Below are 18,004 nucleotides of genomic sequence, written 5' to 3' on the forward strand. Positions count from 1 at the left end.
TGTATTTACCACAGTTACAGCATCATTCAGAAGTGATTCTCCAAAAACAATGATGAATAGAACTTCGTTGACATGGACTTCTTCAAACACTGCCAGAACAGCTACAGGATCCACAGCAGCAATTAAGCTGCCAAACAGAAGGAAGTCCAGCAGTCCAGTATTCAGGTGGCCTTCAAAAACAAAGCCAAGTATAAGCAGAGTTAGCTCTGTGCTATCTATAGTAATGACATACTCTGATATTACAAATAATGCAAAATCGTTGAAAACAGGGATCCTAAGGCATTGACTAGAAAGCATGTCACAGAAACTACTTAACAAGTTCTGCAATGTGTCACCTTGTATCCTACAAGGTTTTTTGGATCCAGAATTGGTCCATGTGGATCAAAGTTGATTCTGAGAACAGTACAATCCTGTTCATTCGGCAAGGCACTGGAGATAAGTATTTCCAGATCCAAACTGGCTTTGTATTTGTGTGGATTTGGTTTATCTAACTTAAATAAATTATCTTAGGATAATTGAGAAATGACAAAATGGTAAGAGGAATATATCAGTACTCCTGAAGTATATGTTCCAAAATACTTCATGCCACAGGCCAAATTCAACTCCTGGTTGGTAAGAGTTCTACAGTGGTGCTTATCTGCATTCAGTGCAGTTAAAAACCATTGTGGCCTTCTTATTCAAGGAGACATTCATTGATAGGTGCAGTTAAGCCAATTGTTCCCAAATTATGATTCACCAGGCCACTCTCTGCAAGTCCTTTAGATGAAGGACTAAATGTATGTCAACGTGTTTGTGTTGTGGCCCCTTAGAAATTTCGGCAATGATTTCAAAAGTTTTGGAACTACAAAACTCTGGTGATAAAGTAAGCCAGTATTTTTATCTTCTTTTAGTTAGTAAGGTTATTTTGGTTAGTTATGCAAAGACTGAAACAAGCATTAACTTTCTTTTAAAAGTGACAAAAAAGGAAGAGCCACAAAGATTGCTTTGCTTACCTTCCTAGACATCTTGCTAAATTGACCCTCTTCATGCAATCAAGAGTGCTATCCCAATATCAGTTCTAGGGAAATGATTTTTTAGAGCATAGAGAACAAGAACATCCCTTTTGTGTTCATTAATATAACAGATGGAGGGTTATTAAGAGATGCTTCAGACCAAAAGTATTTGAGGAGCAAAGAAGGAATATGTTGAGAGTTCATTCACTAGAACACAGTGCAGAGGCACATGCCCAAAATTAGACAGTTGTATCAGGCGTGATTTCTAAAGGTGAGGGAGAAATCCATCTGATTTAGTGATTTAGAAGCATAAGTTAGACAATGACAGTCAGTAGCTATAGCAAAAGGATCACTACTGCCTGTAAGGTACTTCCAGAACGACATGGCCACTCCTCCAGCAAGAACTCTTACGGAATAATTTTTCAAATCCGGAATGTTTAGTGCTTGAAAGGTAATTGAATATTCCAAATAGCTTTGATACAAACAATATGGGCATATTTACTATACAGAAGGACACTTAGATGGGCAGCCAGAGACAGGAGTAGAAAACAACAATGGCCAAAAATCTGGGGCAGCTGCAGAAGTACATATTCTATAAGCTGCTGTCTGCCAATCAGAATTCTAGTTTCCCGTATATATAGGCTTATAGGGACCTTGGTAAGGCCCTGAAATCAAAAATTCATAGTTTGCGCAGACACATAACTGCTTTATATTTTCAAAAACAGTAATAGTATTTTACACTCTTGGGCATATTGGGCTGTGAATGAGGACTGAATCTATCCATTTTAGTGTGAGAGAAGTGTTGAAGCAGTGAGCTGAAGTCTCTGCCAAAAATTCTGAGAACAGCCTTGAACCTGAATCTAAGTAATGATTCCATCAAATGTCCTTCTCTGCCACGCTTAAGGAAGGAACAAACCCATTGACAATAACTGTCTGATATCAGGGTACAATAGGATGTAAGCTTTCAAAATAAATTGGCTCACTGAGATTGCTTATCTTTTTTATATGTTACCAATTATGATCATTGGCACATTCTTTGAAGACTTGCAAAGCTAGTGAGCAAATATTTATGGAAAGGTTAGGACACAACTATTTCCTACAAAGCAGTGTTGAGGGGCATGGGGTTTCTAAATCAGGCTTCTATTTAGACTAATAATGCAAGTTATTTCCAAGTGATACATGACCACTGCTTCTTCCAGCTCGAAAGTCTGGAGTCTGGATTGACTAGGTGCCAACAGTGACACCTGAGCGAGGTAAATTCACTGGGCCCATTTTAAGACTTCTGCACATACTCAGCGTGTTGTTGCTGTGACCTAGATTGTCACAACCACAACCACAGTTATTCCACAGATAAGCACTGCATGTGTTCTTCAGCAGATGGTGAACACTTAGATGCAATCAGCCAGGAAGATTTTGGATTAGGTACTTCTTATGCTGTGAAAAGAGACTGGTATGGCTGTGGTATGGGTATAGTTAAGGTGCTGATTTTTAAGTTCATTTCTTATGAAAGAAGGATTTCTTTGTTATTATCACCTTCTCTCTTTTTCTTCTGCAAATTGTAATATCTATAAGGATACTGAATGTGAACAAAGCTACTTTTATGTTTATGTAGTAAATTTGTGTAATCCAGTTTGGATCATTCAATCTCATATTGATGGAAAATACTACAGGCCCATTCAATGGTTAGTGGACCATTGCTTCAATGGAAGTAATTCGGTTTTGGTTAATTTTTGTAGTGGATATACATACATTTTAATGATGTTACATTTAGCATTCAATCCGATCTTAGAAATAGTGTGTAGAAACAAAAATATGCCATAGAATTTTAACCAGAGGCTGCTATGAACTATTCTAGAGATTAACTCAGCGTTCTCCTAACTTCAGCAAATAAGTAACAACAGGAAGGCTTTTCACTAAGCGTGGTACTCAGAACTTGCTGACATCTTGGAGGCCAACACAATGTATTTAGTGGATTAGTAAGTATGTGTCAAGAAGGCATTTTAAAGTCCTACTTAGCTTTGCTGGAGAGTGACATAGTTTGAATCAGGGACAGGCTTGTCTGCCCTTTTCCCTATCTGAAATTAGAACTCTAGCAGATTATAATATGCCTTGGTGGTAAAGACAGGTCCCCACAGTATACCAATTAATGTTCATTCTAAACATTTAAATTCACCAGGCATGTCAGTTTATTGTTTCCTTTTGTTAACATCCCTATTTTTAGCTTGTAGAGCTTTAGCTGTGACCTGTGGCAAGGGCTGATTCTCCTGTTTAACTGTAAGCTCAGAGTTCTAGCATATACTGTCACTGAAAGACTTGCATAATGATGAAGAACATGTAGCTATTTAATCCAGCGTTTACAGTTAGTTGAGAATTGCATATGGATTGGGAGGAGAGTAAGAGATAAGTGGATTTTTTACTAAAAATATTTTTTTGGGGGAAAATACTTTCCCATTTCACATGTCATAAAGAGGTCAATGCTTGTCCTTTAATGTTTTTTATAAACATATTTTAAAAGTAATTGTTATTCATTATATTTCCCAGAACAGGATGTTAATAAAATATTTTTGGTTGTATTTTTTAAATTGTTCCAAACAGCTTGGATGTTTGAAGAAAAAATCCTTGTCCTACCCATCGATTTTGTTGCAATAGTAGTATCCCTTTGTCATCTTTTTTGTTCCTGAAAACCTGTATTTAACTGTGAAATCGTGGATGCAATATATTGTGTTCACAGGCTACAAGCACGTAGAATGTCTTACCTACCTATAGAAGTCAATAGTGTCTGCATCTGAGCTGTCATATTTGTATCTTCTAAAGAAAAATTCTTGCTTACAAAACATGTTATAGTTGTGTGTTATAGGTAAATATCTAAAATGTAAGCTAAATCTGTCTTAGATATCTGTATTACAAATGTTCGCAGTTATATAAAATTGGTCTCATATGAACAAATCTGTGGTCTTCTTGTAGTTCTTCCAGAACTAAATTTTGCTACTTCTCTGTGTTGGATAATGAGAGCTGGCTTTCAGGCTGAAAATCTCTATTATGTTATCTTCTGCAATAATTGGTTAATAGTTTAATTCTTCATCACAAAAATGTCTCTGCAGCTTCTGACATCTGAGGCACTCTTGTTATCTGGACTTAAAAGGAAGTCTGTGGTAAATTGCTCTGAGTCGATTTTGAGCCACTGTGGTTAGAGAACAGCCCCATGACTCACTGCTGAGCTTTTAATACAACACAGCATACCCTTCATGGTCTTGGAGCCACACAGAGAGTCCAGGATCTCAGCACTGGTTGCCAAGAACTGATGGGCAGAGTGCACAGGCACAGCAGCACACTGAATCTGTACTGCTCTCAGCAGCACTCAGATGTACCCTGTAAGTACTTTCTTGAACTCAGTAGTCTAACAGAATTTTGTCCTAGAAGGGCTCTTCACTACAGACAGTAAAAAGCATAGGTAGGATGCCTGTTTCAAAACACATGCAATTCACATACAGTGTGAATTATTGTTCTTCAGGTGGTAATGCACAGCAGATGTGCATGCCATAACTACTGAGGAGATTAAAAATTGCTGTCATGTGCCTCTTCTAGCAGCCCAATACTCTTATATTTTAGTATAATTAAGACAGAGTGTGTCTTCCGTGTGCTATTTGGCTCTGTAAGTCTTCAGTTACAATTTTCAGCCTCAGAAGACAAAATAGAGATGTCACGCATGTAGACTCAGTCAACAACCATTGCTTGCTTAATATTAAAGCTGATTGAAGGATGGCAGTTTCATTTCACAGTAACTTTGAAGGTTTCTATCACAGCAGAAACAAACAAGCCCTTCAGAATGTATTTTTGTCCAGATATCCATTAGTGGGATGAATCCTGAACTTTCTCCTGAGAGTGTATGCACACATTTACAGCAGGGAAATAAGAGGCACAGTTTCGTGTCTCTTTTGTGTTTGCTTCAGAGATTTCTCAGATCATTCATAAATCTGGTAAAAAAAGTATTACAGATTGCTCCCATTATAATCGTTTGTTTGTTTTGGTTTGGTTTTTTTTCCTGCTGAAAAGAGTTGTTAAGTTGTAAAGTATCACGCATCTAACATCTGGCATACAATAGCATTCACAATTGTGCCTTTGCAGATCAAACTTACCCATTATTCCTGTCTGATAGACGCCATAGAGTGATAAACCGGTTGTGGCAGCATTCCAGACTGTTCCAATGACAGCATACAGAAGGATAGAACCAAGATTTCCAAAAAACAGTCTATTTGGCATAAAATATCCAGCATCCAAAACAATGGGGGGCAGCAGATAGAAGAAAAATACAGTTGGTGTAAGGGCAAAGGAGGCAATATGATCTGCTGCCCATACAATGCCACCAAGGAAGAGACCAAGAACAATCAGAAGAGCACTCTCTGGAACCACCCGAGTGACTTTGTGGGACAACTGGAAAACTGTAAGGACAAGAGAAAACAGTTTGCCAGAATTGGAATGGAGCAACAATTTGAGCAACAACTGTTGTTAGCTAACAATTTTGACTTTACAGAAACATCCTGCTTTCGTTGTTATTAGACCTAAAAGCATGCATAGAATGCGTAAGATATAGACAGTGTCAGAACCCAGCCACTTATAAAATAAAATATAAAGGTTAATTTTCAGATTTTATCCAGCATATTCAACTTATATGAAACCAATATTCCCTTACATTTATTTCCTTTATTGGATTAACTTCCCTATTCAAGATCTGTTTTGGGAAAGATGGTGTTCTGTGCAATGCAGTAAGTGCAAGACTGAAAAAAAATGGTAGAAGCACTGGAAATATGTGCTGGAAGCATGATTTTATGGTTTATTTCTGTATGTAAAAATACACATCTAACTCCCAATATTTGTCTTTAGAAATGATCAGTGTATCAGCAGTTAAGTTGTATTAATCCTCCAACATTACTGGAGGATGACAGAAGAATGCTGAAAGAACTAGTTTCTAGACAACTCTTTTTAAATTTATGAATACTATGACAATGTAGCCTGCAGAAGGAGCAGAATGGAGATGATATAATAGGAAATCCCCCTTTTATGTCTTTTCCTCAACATTTTTCTAGTAAGAATTTCAGTTAATTCAGAGGCTTTCTGGAGGAATAGGGGCTTTAGTGGTGCCTTCTTCATATATAGATATATTCACAGGAAATGGCTCTGCAGCGGGCTACTTTCTTTTGTATAAAATGTAATAAGATCTGTATCTTACAATAATATGTCAAATCTGTTAATAAAGATGAAGAATACATGAAACCTATTATACAAAACTATATAATTGTATGGTGTGGTAAGACTATTAAATTAGCTAATAATTAGAGAGGGAGAAAATCAGACAGTGCAATGTGTGAAAAGATGACAAGGCCAAGAGAGAAAAAATAAACTATTCTGTATTGCAGAAACACAAGTAAGACTGCAAGTATGTGTGGCAACATATTTCCAGTGCATTTCTTAGGAATCAGATTTAAAAAAAAAAAAAAATTAAAAAAAAAAAAAAAAAGGCAAAGAGAAGAACAGAAAGAAGTCGGGTCTACAAAGAAAGCTGGAACATGAAAATGGAGGAGATGGTAAAGATGTTTGATAATAAGGAAGCACAGGTGTGCTGATTGACTTTATTGGGATTTCTGCAAGCGTTTCCTTCAGTTTATCTAAAATTTTGATGTGTCCCAGATGGTCTGAGCCCTGCAGTTTGTGATATTGACCCACTAATTGGGATTTTACTTATATAGCTTTGTGCTGAAAATGCACATTTCACTTTAGGAAGAAAATTCTACTAAAAGACACTGAGTTTCTGGTTTGAGCATCAGCCTAGAACTGTGTTGAAGCTTTTACAATGTTGATGCAAGTTACCTCAAAACTAGTTTGCACAAGAAAACATCATTAAGAATTCTAGCTTTTCAAGGTATAGTGGAAGAATCTTTCCTATGACTACGTAGCAATCTTACACGAGATTACTTTACTCAAAGACCATTGTTTTTCCTCCCAGACAAGTGTTTGCCCTAGTCAAATATTTACTAGTTACCTTTTAGGGTGTTTTAAGGGCCCCATTCCTTAACCCTCTGCCTTCATTTTGGCTGTATCTATACAAGCAATGTTAGAGGCATCACTGTCACTATAGTAGACGCAAGTAAGATAGGTCCTACTAGTTATATAACCTCCAAGGCCTAATCAGAATAGAAAACACAAAAAGGAAAAATTATGAGGACCTGCTCTATACCAACAGTGAGCATGAACACAGATGTTCGTAAGTGTTTGTAGACAAACCTTGAACACCAAGCCATGTTAGAACATAGCTTCAGAGTGGGATTAATACAACAGAAATCACACATGAAAGAAAACTGCTTTCAGTGAAGTTGGCTAAGCAATGCCAGTTTTCTATATCATATGTCTTTCCCAGTTAGTTTCCTTCTCTTCCCTTGAGCTTCCATTTTAAAAAAAAAGGGGGGGAAAAATTACAGAAAGAAAACCAAACTAGCTGTTATTCCATATGTATAAATTGTAGCATTTAATTTCTCAAAAGGCTTTCCTACTGGTCATTCTTGATTCCTAGAATTTCCAGTCAGTGAATTATCAACTAATTTATCACTTCACAGAGTAGGGATTATCTCCTTATCCATGGAAATGAATGTTGCTGAGCTAGTCTTACCAACCCAAGTCTGTTTTACCTACTCTTTGTAGATAAGCCATGACTACAAGAAGTTAAAGTTCAGAATTTAAAATAAACCTGTAAAGACTTTTCAGAACTAGACATTTGGGAAAAAAAAAACCCCGACGTCCAGCTAAAAATTCATCTTCTGTAGAATTCTCGTCTCTACAACCAAAACCAGTTTCTCTTAGTGAGTACTAGGAAGACAACCTGCTTTTGGTTATATCACTGTCTCCTAGAAGTCACATGTTCCCAATGAATCAGCTACACCATATCTCTCTTTAACTCCAACCAACTGATTATCTGTACTGGATTTTAATACTATCAGCAATAAATTCTTCTTCTCAGTTAGGTTACAAAAGCAGCTGAGGACAGGAAAGTTATTGCATGGACAAGGAACAAGACTCTAGAGAAGTTTCTTTTCTTTTTTTTTTTTTTGCATTTGGCCTAAGCAAAATCCGAACACTAAACTGTACTTGTTTTAAGGGAACTGCTTAGCTAACTTTGCTGGCAGACAGGATGCAATATGATTAGTGAAATCCTAGTATATATAAACATAGAAATATGTAACAGAAAAATACCATGAAATTCAATATAATAGCTTGAGACTAATTTAAAACAGATCAATGCTTGAGTTAATATTTGTATTTACAGTGATTGATATTTTTTCCTGGCTACATACATAAAATACATTCAATCAAGACTGTACATTATGAATAATTATTACATTTATAGAAATTGATAGGGATAGATTAGTTCCAAATTCACTCCTTGATGGTTTTTTTTTTATCAATTCATTATCCTGAAGTTATGTCCCAAATACACTCTGAATGTTTTACAAACTGAAATAATGATAGTACATTCAATTAATAAAGTTTGACTTCACTTGCCTAGGAGCAATCCAGAAATAGTCCCACCAAATGAATTATGTCTCCATGACAAAATAGAAGCTTTAATTACAACTAAATTTCTAGAATGACAAGGTATTCCACCTAACTAAGGAGTAAAATACAATGCAGCAATAATGGTCAAGAAGTTTAGTTTGATTCTGTTATGAAAGAAATTGCAAATATCAGGAAGGATAACATGCAGTGCTGCTCAGATAAATTACTCTGTGAGGGACCCGGAGATGAAATCAAGTCTATTTTCACTGCTGTTAATAATGAAAAATACATTAATATATCTTAATGAGAAGAAGGAAAGAGCAAAAAAAGAAAACTTTTAGGCAGTCCATTGCATAAAAGAAATAACTGCACAAAGGGCAATCTTTTAATCTCTAAGTTTTAACATTTATCATTTAGAATTCATCTACATAAGTTTAGGCACAGTATAAGCAAAAAAAGATTAAATATATGCCTTCCATTCAGTATGTGGAAATCTGGCTTAAAAGTGAACTGGCTACTGGGCAAACTGTGTTTAAATTCAAGATGGGTATCCCTGAATTAGAAGCTGTCTACAAAGTTAAGAAACAACAGTATAAACTTTCAGTGAATTTTTTTTACACTTCCTTAGAGATCCAAGAAAAATGACATTTAACATATCCAGTGAGAAAGACAAAACAAATTAGCAATCTATGATTTAATGAGGGAAACAGCTTTTTTTTGACTCCAAGAAAGAAATACACTTTCAGAAGTCAGTTATTTTTTATCACCTTTTTAAAGTGCAGTAACCTAGATTAAATCCTTTAGTGAAATTTGTAGCATTCAGTGAACTTAACAGCTTTCTAAGGCCAAAGAATCACGAAGAAATTTAGATGAAGATTTTCAACCTCTTTTTTTCAGACTTACAATTTCCACAGTTCCCATGAAAGCATAGATACGAATCTGCAAACATTTCTCAGCTCTGCCTATCACTACTCCCCTGTAGGTGTGGAGCCAGGAAGATGGTGCCAGACTCTTTTCACTGGTGCCCAGTGACAGCACACAGAGTGATGGCTATAAACTGAAACACAAGAAGTTTCACCTCAACATGAGGAAGAACTTCTGTACATTGAGGGTGGCAGAGCACTGGAATAGGCCGCCCAGGGAGGTCATGGAGTCTCCCTCTCTGGAGACATTCAAAACCTGCCTGGACATGTTCCTGTGTAACCAGCTCTAGGTGGCCCTGCCTTGGCTGTGGGGGCTGGACTAAAGGATCTCCAAAGGTCCCTTCCAACCATAATGATCCTGTGATTCTTTGATTCTGTCTACCGTACACATTTTTGCTAGTGGGTCAAATAAGCACTGATAGTATGCTATTAATCTATTTTTCAGGTTTGACTTTGTATTTTCACTTATGAAGATGAAGTTGTTGTATTAAATCAAGCCATGAGTGCTTCTAATTTGAGATCCAAGACTTGATTCTCTGTAACTGGTGAGAACCCTTGCATTGACTAAAGTGAGAGCAAAATGCTACAAATTTCATCATGGTTTTTACATAGATGTAAATAATAGTATCTCCAAGGCAGTATATAATTAGGTTCCTGTAATGGCACAACATGGAAACTACTTGAGAAGAGGATTCTGTGGAATTAATTTCCAAGAATACTCTGCCCAAAGGGAAACCTTTCTTCTAAACATCTTCCAACAGTTGGACTCTGACTGGCAGACGTGAAATCTGTGTTTCTTATCTACCTATTTATGTTCTCACCTCAGAAGGTGAATTCTATGCAAAAACTGTTTAGTTCTATCCTTTCTGCAGTTATTCTCTGTAGTAGCTGGGCAGGAATACAGACCAAAAGCCTCTCGGAAGTCCCAGTCTATTCCTACTGGGTTGATCTACCTGACTAAGGAATGGCCACACTGTCTATAATATGGAGCACAGATTTTCAAGAAGGGATTATTTTCCTTCTACCATCCCTAAAAGTTATGCATCACTGGTCACACTCTTCCTCCATATCTCCACACATTACTTGCAGCTAGTTAGTGCAATATAGCACGGATTAACCAGCTGCATCTGCCATACCCCTGGTTTACTAACAGTCTCATAATCGCTCACTGATCTTTATTGGCTGTTCTTAGTCTTTGCTATGGTCCTCTCATGGTACGAAGACAATGTATGTAAGTTTCATTCTGCGCATCACCCATTCAAGACTAATAGTGAATGTTCTTTAAACAACTGACATTACAAACTCCTTAGAAAACTTCACTGTTGCATTTGATTAGAAGATTACTTAACAGTAATGACCATTAGTGTTTAACTTATTTATCTATTTTTTTATTATTTTTTTATTTATTTTATTTTTTTTTTTTTTTTTTTAGGAACGGCAGGTCTCTTCCACTCTTCAGTCACCTTGCCTTCCATTTGATGGGCAACTTTCTTACAACAGTCTTCCAGTACCTAAAGGGGGTACTTGTACAAGAAATCAGGAGAGAGACTTGTTACGAGAGCATGCAGTGACTGAACGAAGCGGAATGGCTTTAAGTTGGCAGAGGGAAAGTTTAGATTAGATATTAGGAAAAAAAACATCCCTGTGAGGGTGGTGAGGTCCTGGCAGAGGTCCTTGCCCAGAGAAGCTGTGGCTGACCCATCCCTGGGGCAAGACCAGGTTGGATGGGACTTGGAGCAACCTGGTCTAGTGGAAGGTGTCCTTGCCCATGGCAGGGGGATTGGCACTAGGTGGGGTTTAAGGTCACTTTCAATTCAAAGCATTCCAGGATTCTATACTTCTAAAGTTTTAATCTCAAATTTCTCCAGAGGTTCTGCTATTTGTCCTTAAGTATTTGGTATTACTTGCCATCTATTTCATATATTTGTTCAAGAACACATTCTTAAGTTCACTTTCTACTTACTCCACTCTTCTACTAAGAGAAGACTTTTGATACAATTTCTTATGTAATGAAGTTTCCCATGCGTATATTTTTCTTATGCTCTGTTATGGCTCCCTTTACTTCTCATTAGTGCTACCAACCTACTAGCTCTCTAGTAAAGTTTCTGCACTTGCTATACTTCATTTCTCTGTACTCATGTGTCTTTCATTTTCTGTTCTACCCTTGTAACTCATTATTTTCATGACATGAGTTTTGCATCCCTGTACACTGACCTCAGTCTTACTGGATCTCTTTTGTAAGATCTCCTTCATGACTTGAGTACATTAGTTTTCTACCCTTGCTACATTACCAAACAAAGCATTTCTTGCCTGCACAACCGTAGGCATACCTTCCAACTAATTACAGGTGCTTATGTTGCCTGCACAGGGGCTCTAGGAATTCTAATTATCACCATAAGAACTAGAAGACCTATTTAGTTGTGTAGCCAGGCCCTCTATTATCACACCACCACATTTAATGATCCTCTTCTGGGAAGATTTTTGCTCCAGCTAAGCCTATGTGAAGACACACCAGCAGCCTTCATGGCATAGCTAGATACTAATAGATGAATTTTGGCCTAAATCAAGTAGGAAAAAAAAAAAAACCCAAAACAGTCCATTGTGTTCCAAGAGTGTTTTTTTTGAAGCAAGGATTCAAAGCATGAGGCAGCTGCCTTTCTAATCTGTTCAGGAAATGTTCGAGCAGACACAACATGGCTGAAGCTGATCATTATTGCCTTTCTAATCTTTATCAAAATGTGCTCCAATTTTTTCTCCTGATCAAGAGACTGATAGAATATTTTATAGTCCTCTGTGTTCTGTGGACCTTGCGATAACAATATTCTGCAAGTCTTACGAACTGGTTTTGCCATTTTGCATTGCTTATGTACAGGTAGCACAAAACCCTTAAAGAAAAAGCTTTTACTGATTTATTCTAAGCAATACTACTTAAATTTTAACTTATTTTGTTAATCAGTTCCTTATGCTTGCACCAAATCTTGCAAAAATACAAAGATTTACTGGGGAGAAAAAAAGAAAACAAACAAAAAAACCCAGAAAACCCAAAACCCCCACAGAAATATTTTATGTCTCAGTTATTTTATATCTGAAGAAAAACAGAGAAATAATGTAAGTGTATTGTGTAACAAGCAGTAAAACCCTTTTTTTATAGGTCCTTGGATACTGTCTTAAAATATATGAACATGACTATTAATACTATTCATACTTAATCTTGGACATTTTTTTCCTAAGCAAATCACGAAGTCCTTCATATGTAACTTGTTTAGATGAACTGGTTTGAGTTTGGTTTTATCCAGCTCAAGAAAGCTTGCTTTATTTGTCACATATGTAATGACCACCATTTAAGAAGTGTACAGCATTTTAATGAGCTCATTAAACAGGAGATTTTAGGTTGCTGTTCTTTGTAGGTGAACAATTAACAAAATATGTTAGTAATTAAAAATACAGCCAACATACAGGTCAAGGTTCCCTGTTGATAGGTTATAACAAGATAGCCCCAAGTCAAATTCAAAGAAGTGTGTGAGTGAGCAACTATTACTTCTATAAGCACTAGAACATAATGAAGCATAAGCAATCAGGTTTTATCATAATTATGCCAAACAGCTCTTGTTTGAAGGAGCAGTCTCACTGCAGTGAAAGTGTGGTAGCATTTGGCCCTTATGGAACTGAATGGCACTGAAAGAAAAATGGGAACAGTCAAAAATAATATTTCAAAATGAGAGCAAAGTACACATTAGAAACACCTTGAAGTATAGTAGAGGATATAAAACAGGACAGCAAAAGTCTCATAAAACTGCTTAATTTCCTATGCAAATGTATTGGAGTTAAGTTTGAAAGACAATTTTCTTGCTCAAGTTAATATTCCATAATTCCTGAATTAAGGGTTACTATGAATTTTCTGTGTTTAGATGCTGTGTTAGATTCAGTATTACATACTGAATAGAAATATAAAGAATTACAGTTGAAGGGTCTTACATTCTAGAGCTACTTTGCATACAAAAGAATAAAAATATGATATTTCTTTCATAACCTCTTCCAATTAAATGTTAAAGGGTTGGCAGTAACTATAAGCAGAATTAGCAGTAATTTTCTGATCAGTAAGGTAGTTTTGACTAAAATGATTGGTAGAGGTCTAAAAGTCCAGCTGATTTTACAAATTAAATAAAAGGCATTTTAGGGCATGAACACAAGGATTTACTTTCTACTAGTAGTACACATTGAAACTGCTCCAGCTTTTAAGTTATCTTAAAAAATTCACTGGAATTTATTGACAAATAGTGAAAGCTTTTTTTTTTTTTTATTTTTAAATGGGGAGAACTGCGTTAAATAAAGAAATCACAAAAAAAAAAAAAAAAGCTGAGTTAACTCATTTCACACTATGAATTTTAGAATTTTTTTCCTTTTGACCTTCATTTTAATATGATAAATGAATTAAAATAAAGGTCTCCCTTTGGGAATGTTTTGGCTCCTGCTCATACAGACAAAACACTGCAAAGAAATGGGTTACTGGTAGTATATGGGAACAGCTATTCCGGTGTCATGATAAACTGCATGAAGAATTACCAAAGCCTGAACACAAACAAGAACCAGTTCTTCTCCTTGGTTCAGGTTCACTCTACAAAGAAGAAAAAGAAGATGCGTCAGAAATAATTTTATGAATCCCAACAGGAGGTTGAAACTCTGAAAAATTCTATAAGGACTTCATGTTCTTCCCTAGTACTGCTTCTTGCAGGGCATGGTAAGGATTACTGCCTGTTAGGAAGGGCATGAAGGACATAATTAATGCCTAAGGGCTAGGGGGAATAGTTATGAAGGCTGCTCCAAGTCATAGGGTAGGAAAGCACTTTCCTTGGTAAACTGCCTTGCTTCCTGCTCCCTATATTCCACCCTGGCAAGATTTTAATTAGTACAGTCGGAGTAGCATGGTATTACAGTGGAAATATTCTGGTTACAGCAGTAAATTAAATAAGTATTAAGGCATTCAAAATTAGCAGTGATGCCCACAGACAAAAAAAGTAAAATCACAAATGTCAAGTAGCTCTTGCTTAAAACTGAAAACAAGCTTAATTTGAGAGAAGTTGAGAAAACATACCTGGCTACCTGCTACTGAAAGGGAATGCTACTGTTCCCCCTGCAAGGCTTCAAACTTTCGCCAGAGCCTTATTTTGGTCATCTAGTCCACCCTCTGCAACTAGGGACATTCAACCAGATCAGGCTGCTCAGAGCCCTGTCCAACCTGACATTGAATTTTTCCAGAGATAAGACATCTACCACCTCTCTGGGCAAACTGTGCAGTGCCTTCCCACCCTCATTGTAAAAAATGTCTTCCTTATATCTAGCCTAAATCTACCTTCCTTTAGTTTAAAACTGTTACCATTTTTCCTATCACAACAGGTCCTACAAAAATCTGCCACCATCTTTCTTTAATTCCCCTTTAATTATTGAAAGGCCACAATAAGGTCTTCCCAGAGCCCTCTCTTCTCCAGGCTGAACAACCCCAACTCTCTCAGTCTTTCTTATGTTGGGGGTCCCAAATCTGAATGCAGCAGTCCAAGTGGAGTCTCATGAGAGCAGGATATGGGGACACAATCACCTCCCCCAACCTGTTGGTCAAGCTTTTGATGCAGCCCAGGATACGATTGGATTTCTGGGCTGTGAGCACACATTGCCTGCTCATGTCCGGTAAAGGGAGTCCAGTGTTGGCTTTAGTTCTAAAAGAATTACTGTAACATCTTCAAATACATGTAAATGCTGGGACAGGTTCTGGAAAAAGACTGCTAGTATGGAAGAGCATGAACCACACAGAAAGACGTAGCTGAATTGATACTGCTTTATCCCAACTATAAAGTAAAAAATACAGGTAGGTTAATCCCATTTTTGATTGAAAACAAACTGTTGTAAACAGCTAAACTTAACAGTTTTCTGCTAATACTATTTTTTTTCCCCATTAATCTCTTGAACTCCTCTACCTAAATATACTGTTACTCCTGATAGGAAGTTTAAAAAGAGATGAACAGATGTCAAGACAGCAGCCAAGTTTCAGCTATATTTTCTTTAAGTCTACGGATTCTCCACTTCCTGACACATTCACTAGCATCTAAGTAATATACTTAGGATATTAGCATACAATACAGGATGTATTTTTCTATTTTCATTTCAGCTATGACTGTTTGGTTTGTCAGCATCTGAATCTGCTTGATTATTTATCTGTACTTCCATCATATTTGTAACTGATAAACTGTTCCCAAAGTATGGACTCTTTACCAGGCTTCTTCCAACAGCAGGTACAGATATTGTATTTTAGGCACAACAGCACAAACACTTCCGTTGACTGTAGTACTATTTCACTTAACTTTAATCATAAAGCCTTTATCAGATGAGGGCAATACAGACAAGATTTTACTGACTACTAACACATTGGGATCCTCCATCATGTGATAAAGATCGCACACTATACCAGGCAGTAAAAGGAAGTACAGCTATAGATCAGTCATCCTTTTGGGTAGTCTTTCCTGACATAAGAGCTTCAGTATTTATACACAAGCTGAGTTTCCACCTACAGTGGCAGATTTATTTTGGACTGGTTTTAATCTTTACTTCTAAATCACAATAAACAGAAGGAAACTTCATACTTCCTGCTGCTGTTTTTACATCCTCATACTTTCAAACACCAAACTGCATTATGCAAGTGAACACAGCTTGAAAATTATGTTCTATACCTTAGGAAAGGCTGAAGAATTAAGATGCTTTATTGACTGCTCAAAAAGAATAATTTTGCTTCAAAGCAAAGAGCTTTAGCTTTTCACTTACTACCATTTTCTTCAGTACCAGTATTCAAGACAGGAAAACAAGATATATTTCCATTTGCTGAAATATTAGGGAACATCAAGTTGGAAATAAAATTAATTTATTATGTACTAAGGAATTGCTGCTCCCTTTAAGTCTGTGAGAAACGTGACAGCCTTTTTTATAGACTCATGTGAAGTGTAATAACCTCATCCTCAGATCAGAGAATATCTGAAAATTGATTGAATTAACTTGAGAGGCGAAGAGGGGGAAAGCATTTCTCTTTCACCGACTTCAATGCCATATCTATCACACTGTGAAGTAAGAAAGAAAAATGTATATTTTCCCAACCTGCTCTGTTCTTTATTTCTAATAAAAATTTTGGAAGAGTGCACACAGTTTTTCTAAATATTACTAAGAAGAAAGCAACTAAACCAGTCTTCTATTTCCAGACATTTACTGTATAAGCAGCGTAAGTTTTCAGCACTACAGGAAACACGTTTCAGGCTCTGTTAGGGATGCTACACAGCGACTTATATAACTGGCCTAATTGAACTATCACCTTCCCTGTTTTACAACCTATCTTCCGTTCTTATCTTGAATCATAAGGCTTTGTGGCATGGTATTGTGGAACACAGAAATAAAAAATAAAAAAAAAAAAATAAAAAGAAGGCAAATACTAAACCAGAAAACTCTGTAACTGTGGATAGCTGCACCATCCTGTTGTTTGGTGTTGGGTTTTTTTAACTGTTAGGTATAATCCTGTACAGATAGAATGAAGACTTAACAGGATTATTTGGAGAAGATAGAAAGGTGGCTCTCTGCTTTGAAGGAATACTTAGCATAACACTGAAGAGAACAAAGTGATGCTGATTATTCAACTTGTCTAGGAAATGCCGCCTTAGTGGAAATAAAACTAAGCGCTGCTGTGCATATTCTTTTTACACCTCTAAAAGATAGCATCCTCTAGGATACACTGTACTCCACAAGACAAAGTATAGAACCACTGGATGAGTCGTCCTGAGGACAGATTCTGAATAATGGATGCAGTGATAGAACCTGTCAGACAGTATTTTATGACAAAATGCTTTTAATGAATAGAAGGTATGTTAATAGAAAATCTGACGTGCTAGTCAAATGTTCATCTTCTTTATGAGAAAAAGCCAACAAATTGAGGATTTAATAATTTAATTTCGACACAACAAAAAATACGTAAATACTTTGCGCTCTTTTTATTTTTCCCCCTCACAATCTAATTACATCATTTTATGCAGTCTCATCTGTAGCTTCTATACTGCTCTGATAGTACTTTCTATCCTACTTTTTTTCATTATTGATCAGTGCATTGATCTACAAGAAATTTCTTTTTTTTTTTTAATGTAGACTATCTTACTCAGCTTGTTACACTAGAAAGATTGTGCACTCAGATTCATTGACTGTCTATAAAAATATGGTTTCTTTTCCACATGACATCTATGGTAGGAAATGTTAAACAAATATTAAAATAATCACAGTATTTATGCAATATTTCTACTCAGAAAGAGTACTCCACTCTACACTCTACTCCACTAGTGATCTTCCATGTCAACTAATCTAAACAGATAAATGAGCTCAAAATATCTTCATGTCAATATTTACACTTCAATAATGTACCTTGACAAAATACCAGTTCAATAGTCAAAATGTTGTCCTACCCAGCTTGTACGGTCTTCGTGAAGTTAAATTAAAATAGGAGACAAATGAGAATCATATAAAGAA

At 36.4% G+C, this 18,004-nt stretch overlaps 1 protein-coding gene across 2 annotated transcripts in view; it reads right to left on the bottom strand.

Moving 5' to 3' along the window:
• Positions 1 to 18,004, bottom strand: part of SLC9A3 (solute carrier family 9 member A3) — a 49,378-nt gene that overhangs the window by 21,146 nt on the left and 10,228 nt on the right. For both annotated transcript variants that reach the window (XM_065667138.1, XM_065667137.1), the window contains exons 2-3: positions 5,129 to 5,431; positions 10 to 170 (exon numbers count right to left, since the gene is read on the bottom strand). In XM_065667138.1, the coding sequence (XP_065523210.1) occupies positions 10 to 170; positions 5,129 to 5,431 (464 nt within the window). The remainder of the gene's footprint in view (positions 1 to 9; positions 171 to 5,128; positions 5,432 to 18,004) is intronic.

The sequence above is a fragment of the Lathamus discolor genome, chromosome 2, assembly GCF_037157495.1.
Source record: "Lathamus discolor isolate bLatDis1 chromosome 2, bLatDis1.hap1, whole genome shotgun sequence".
NCBI lineage: Eukaryota > Metazoa > Chordata > Aves > Psittaciformes > Psittacidae > Lathamus > Lathamus discolor.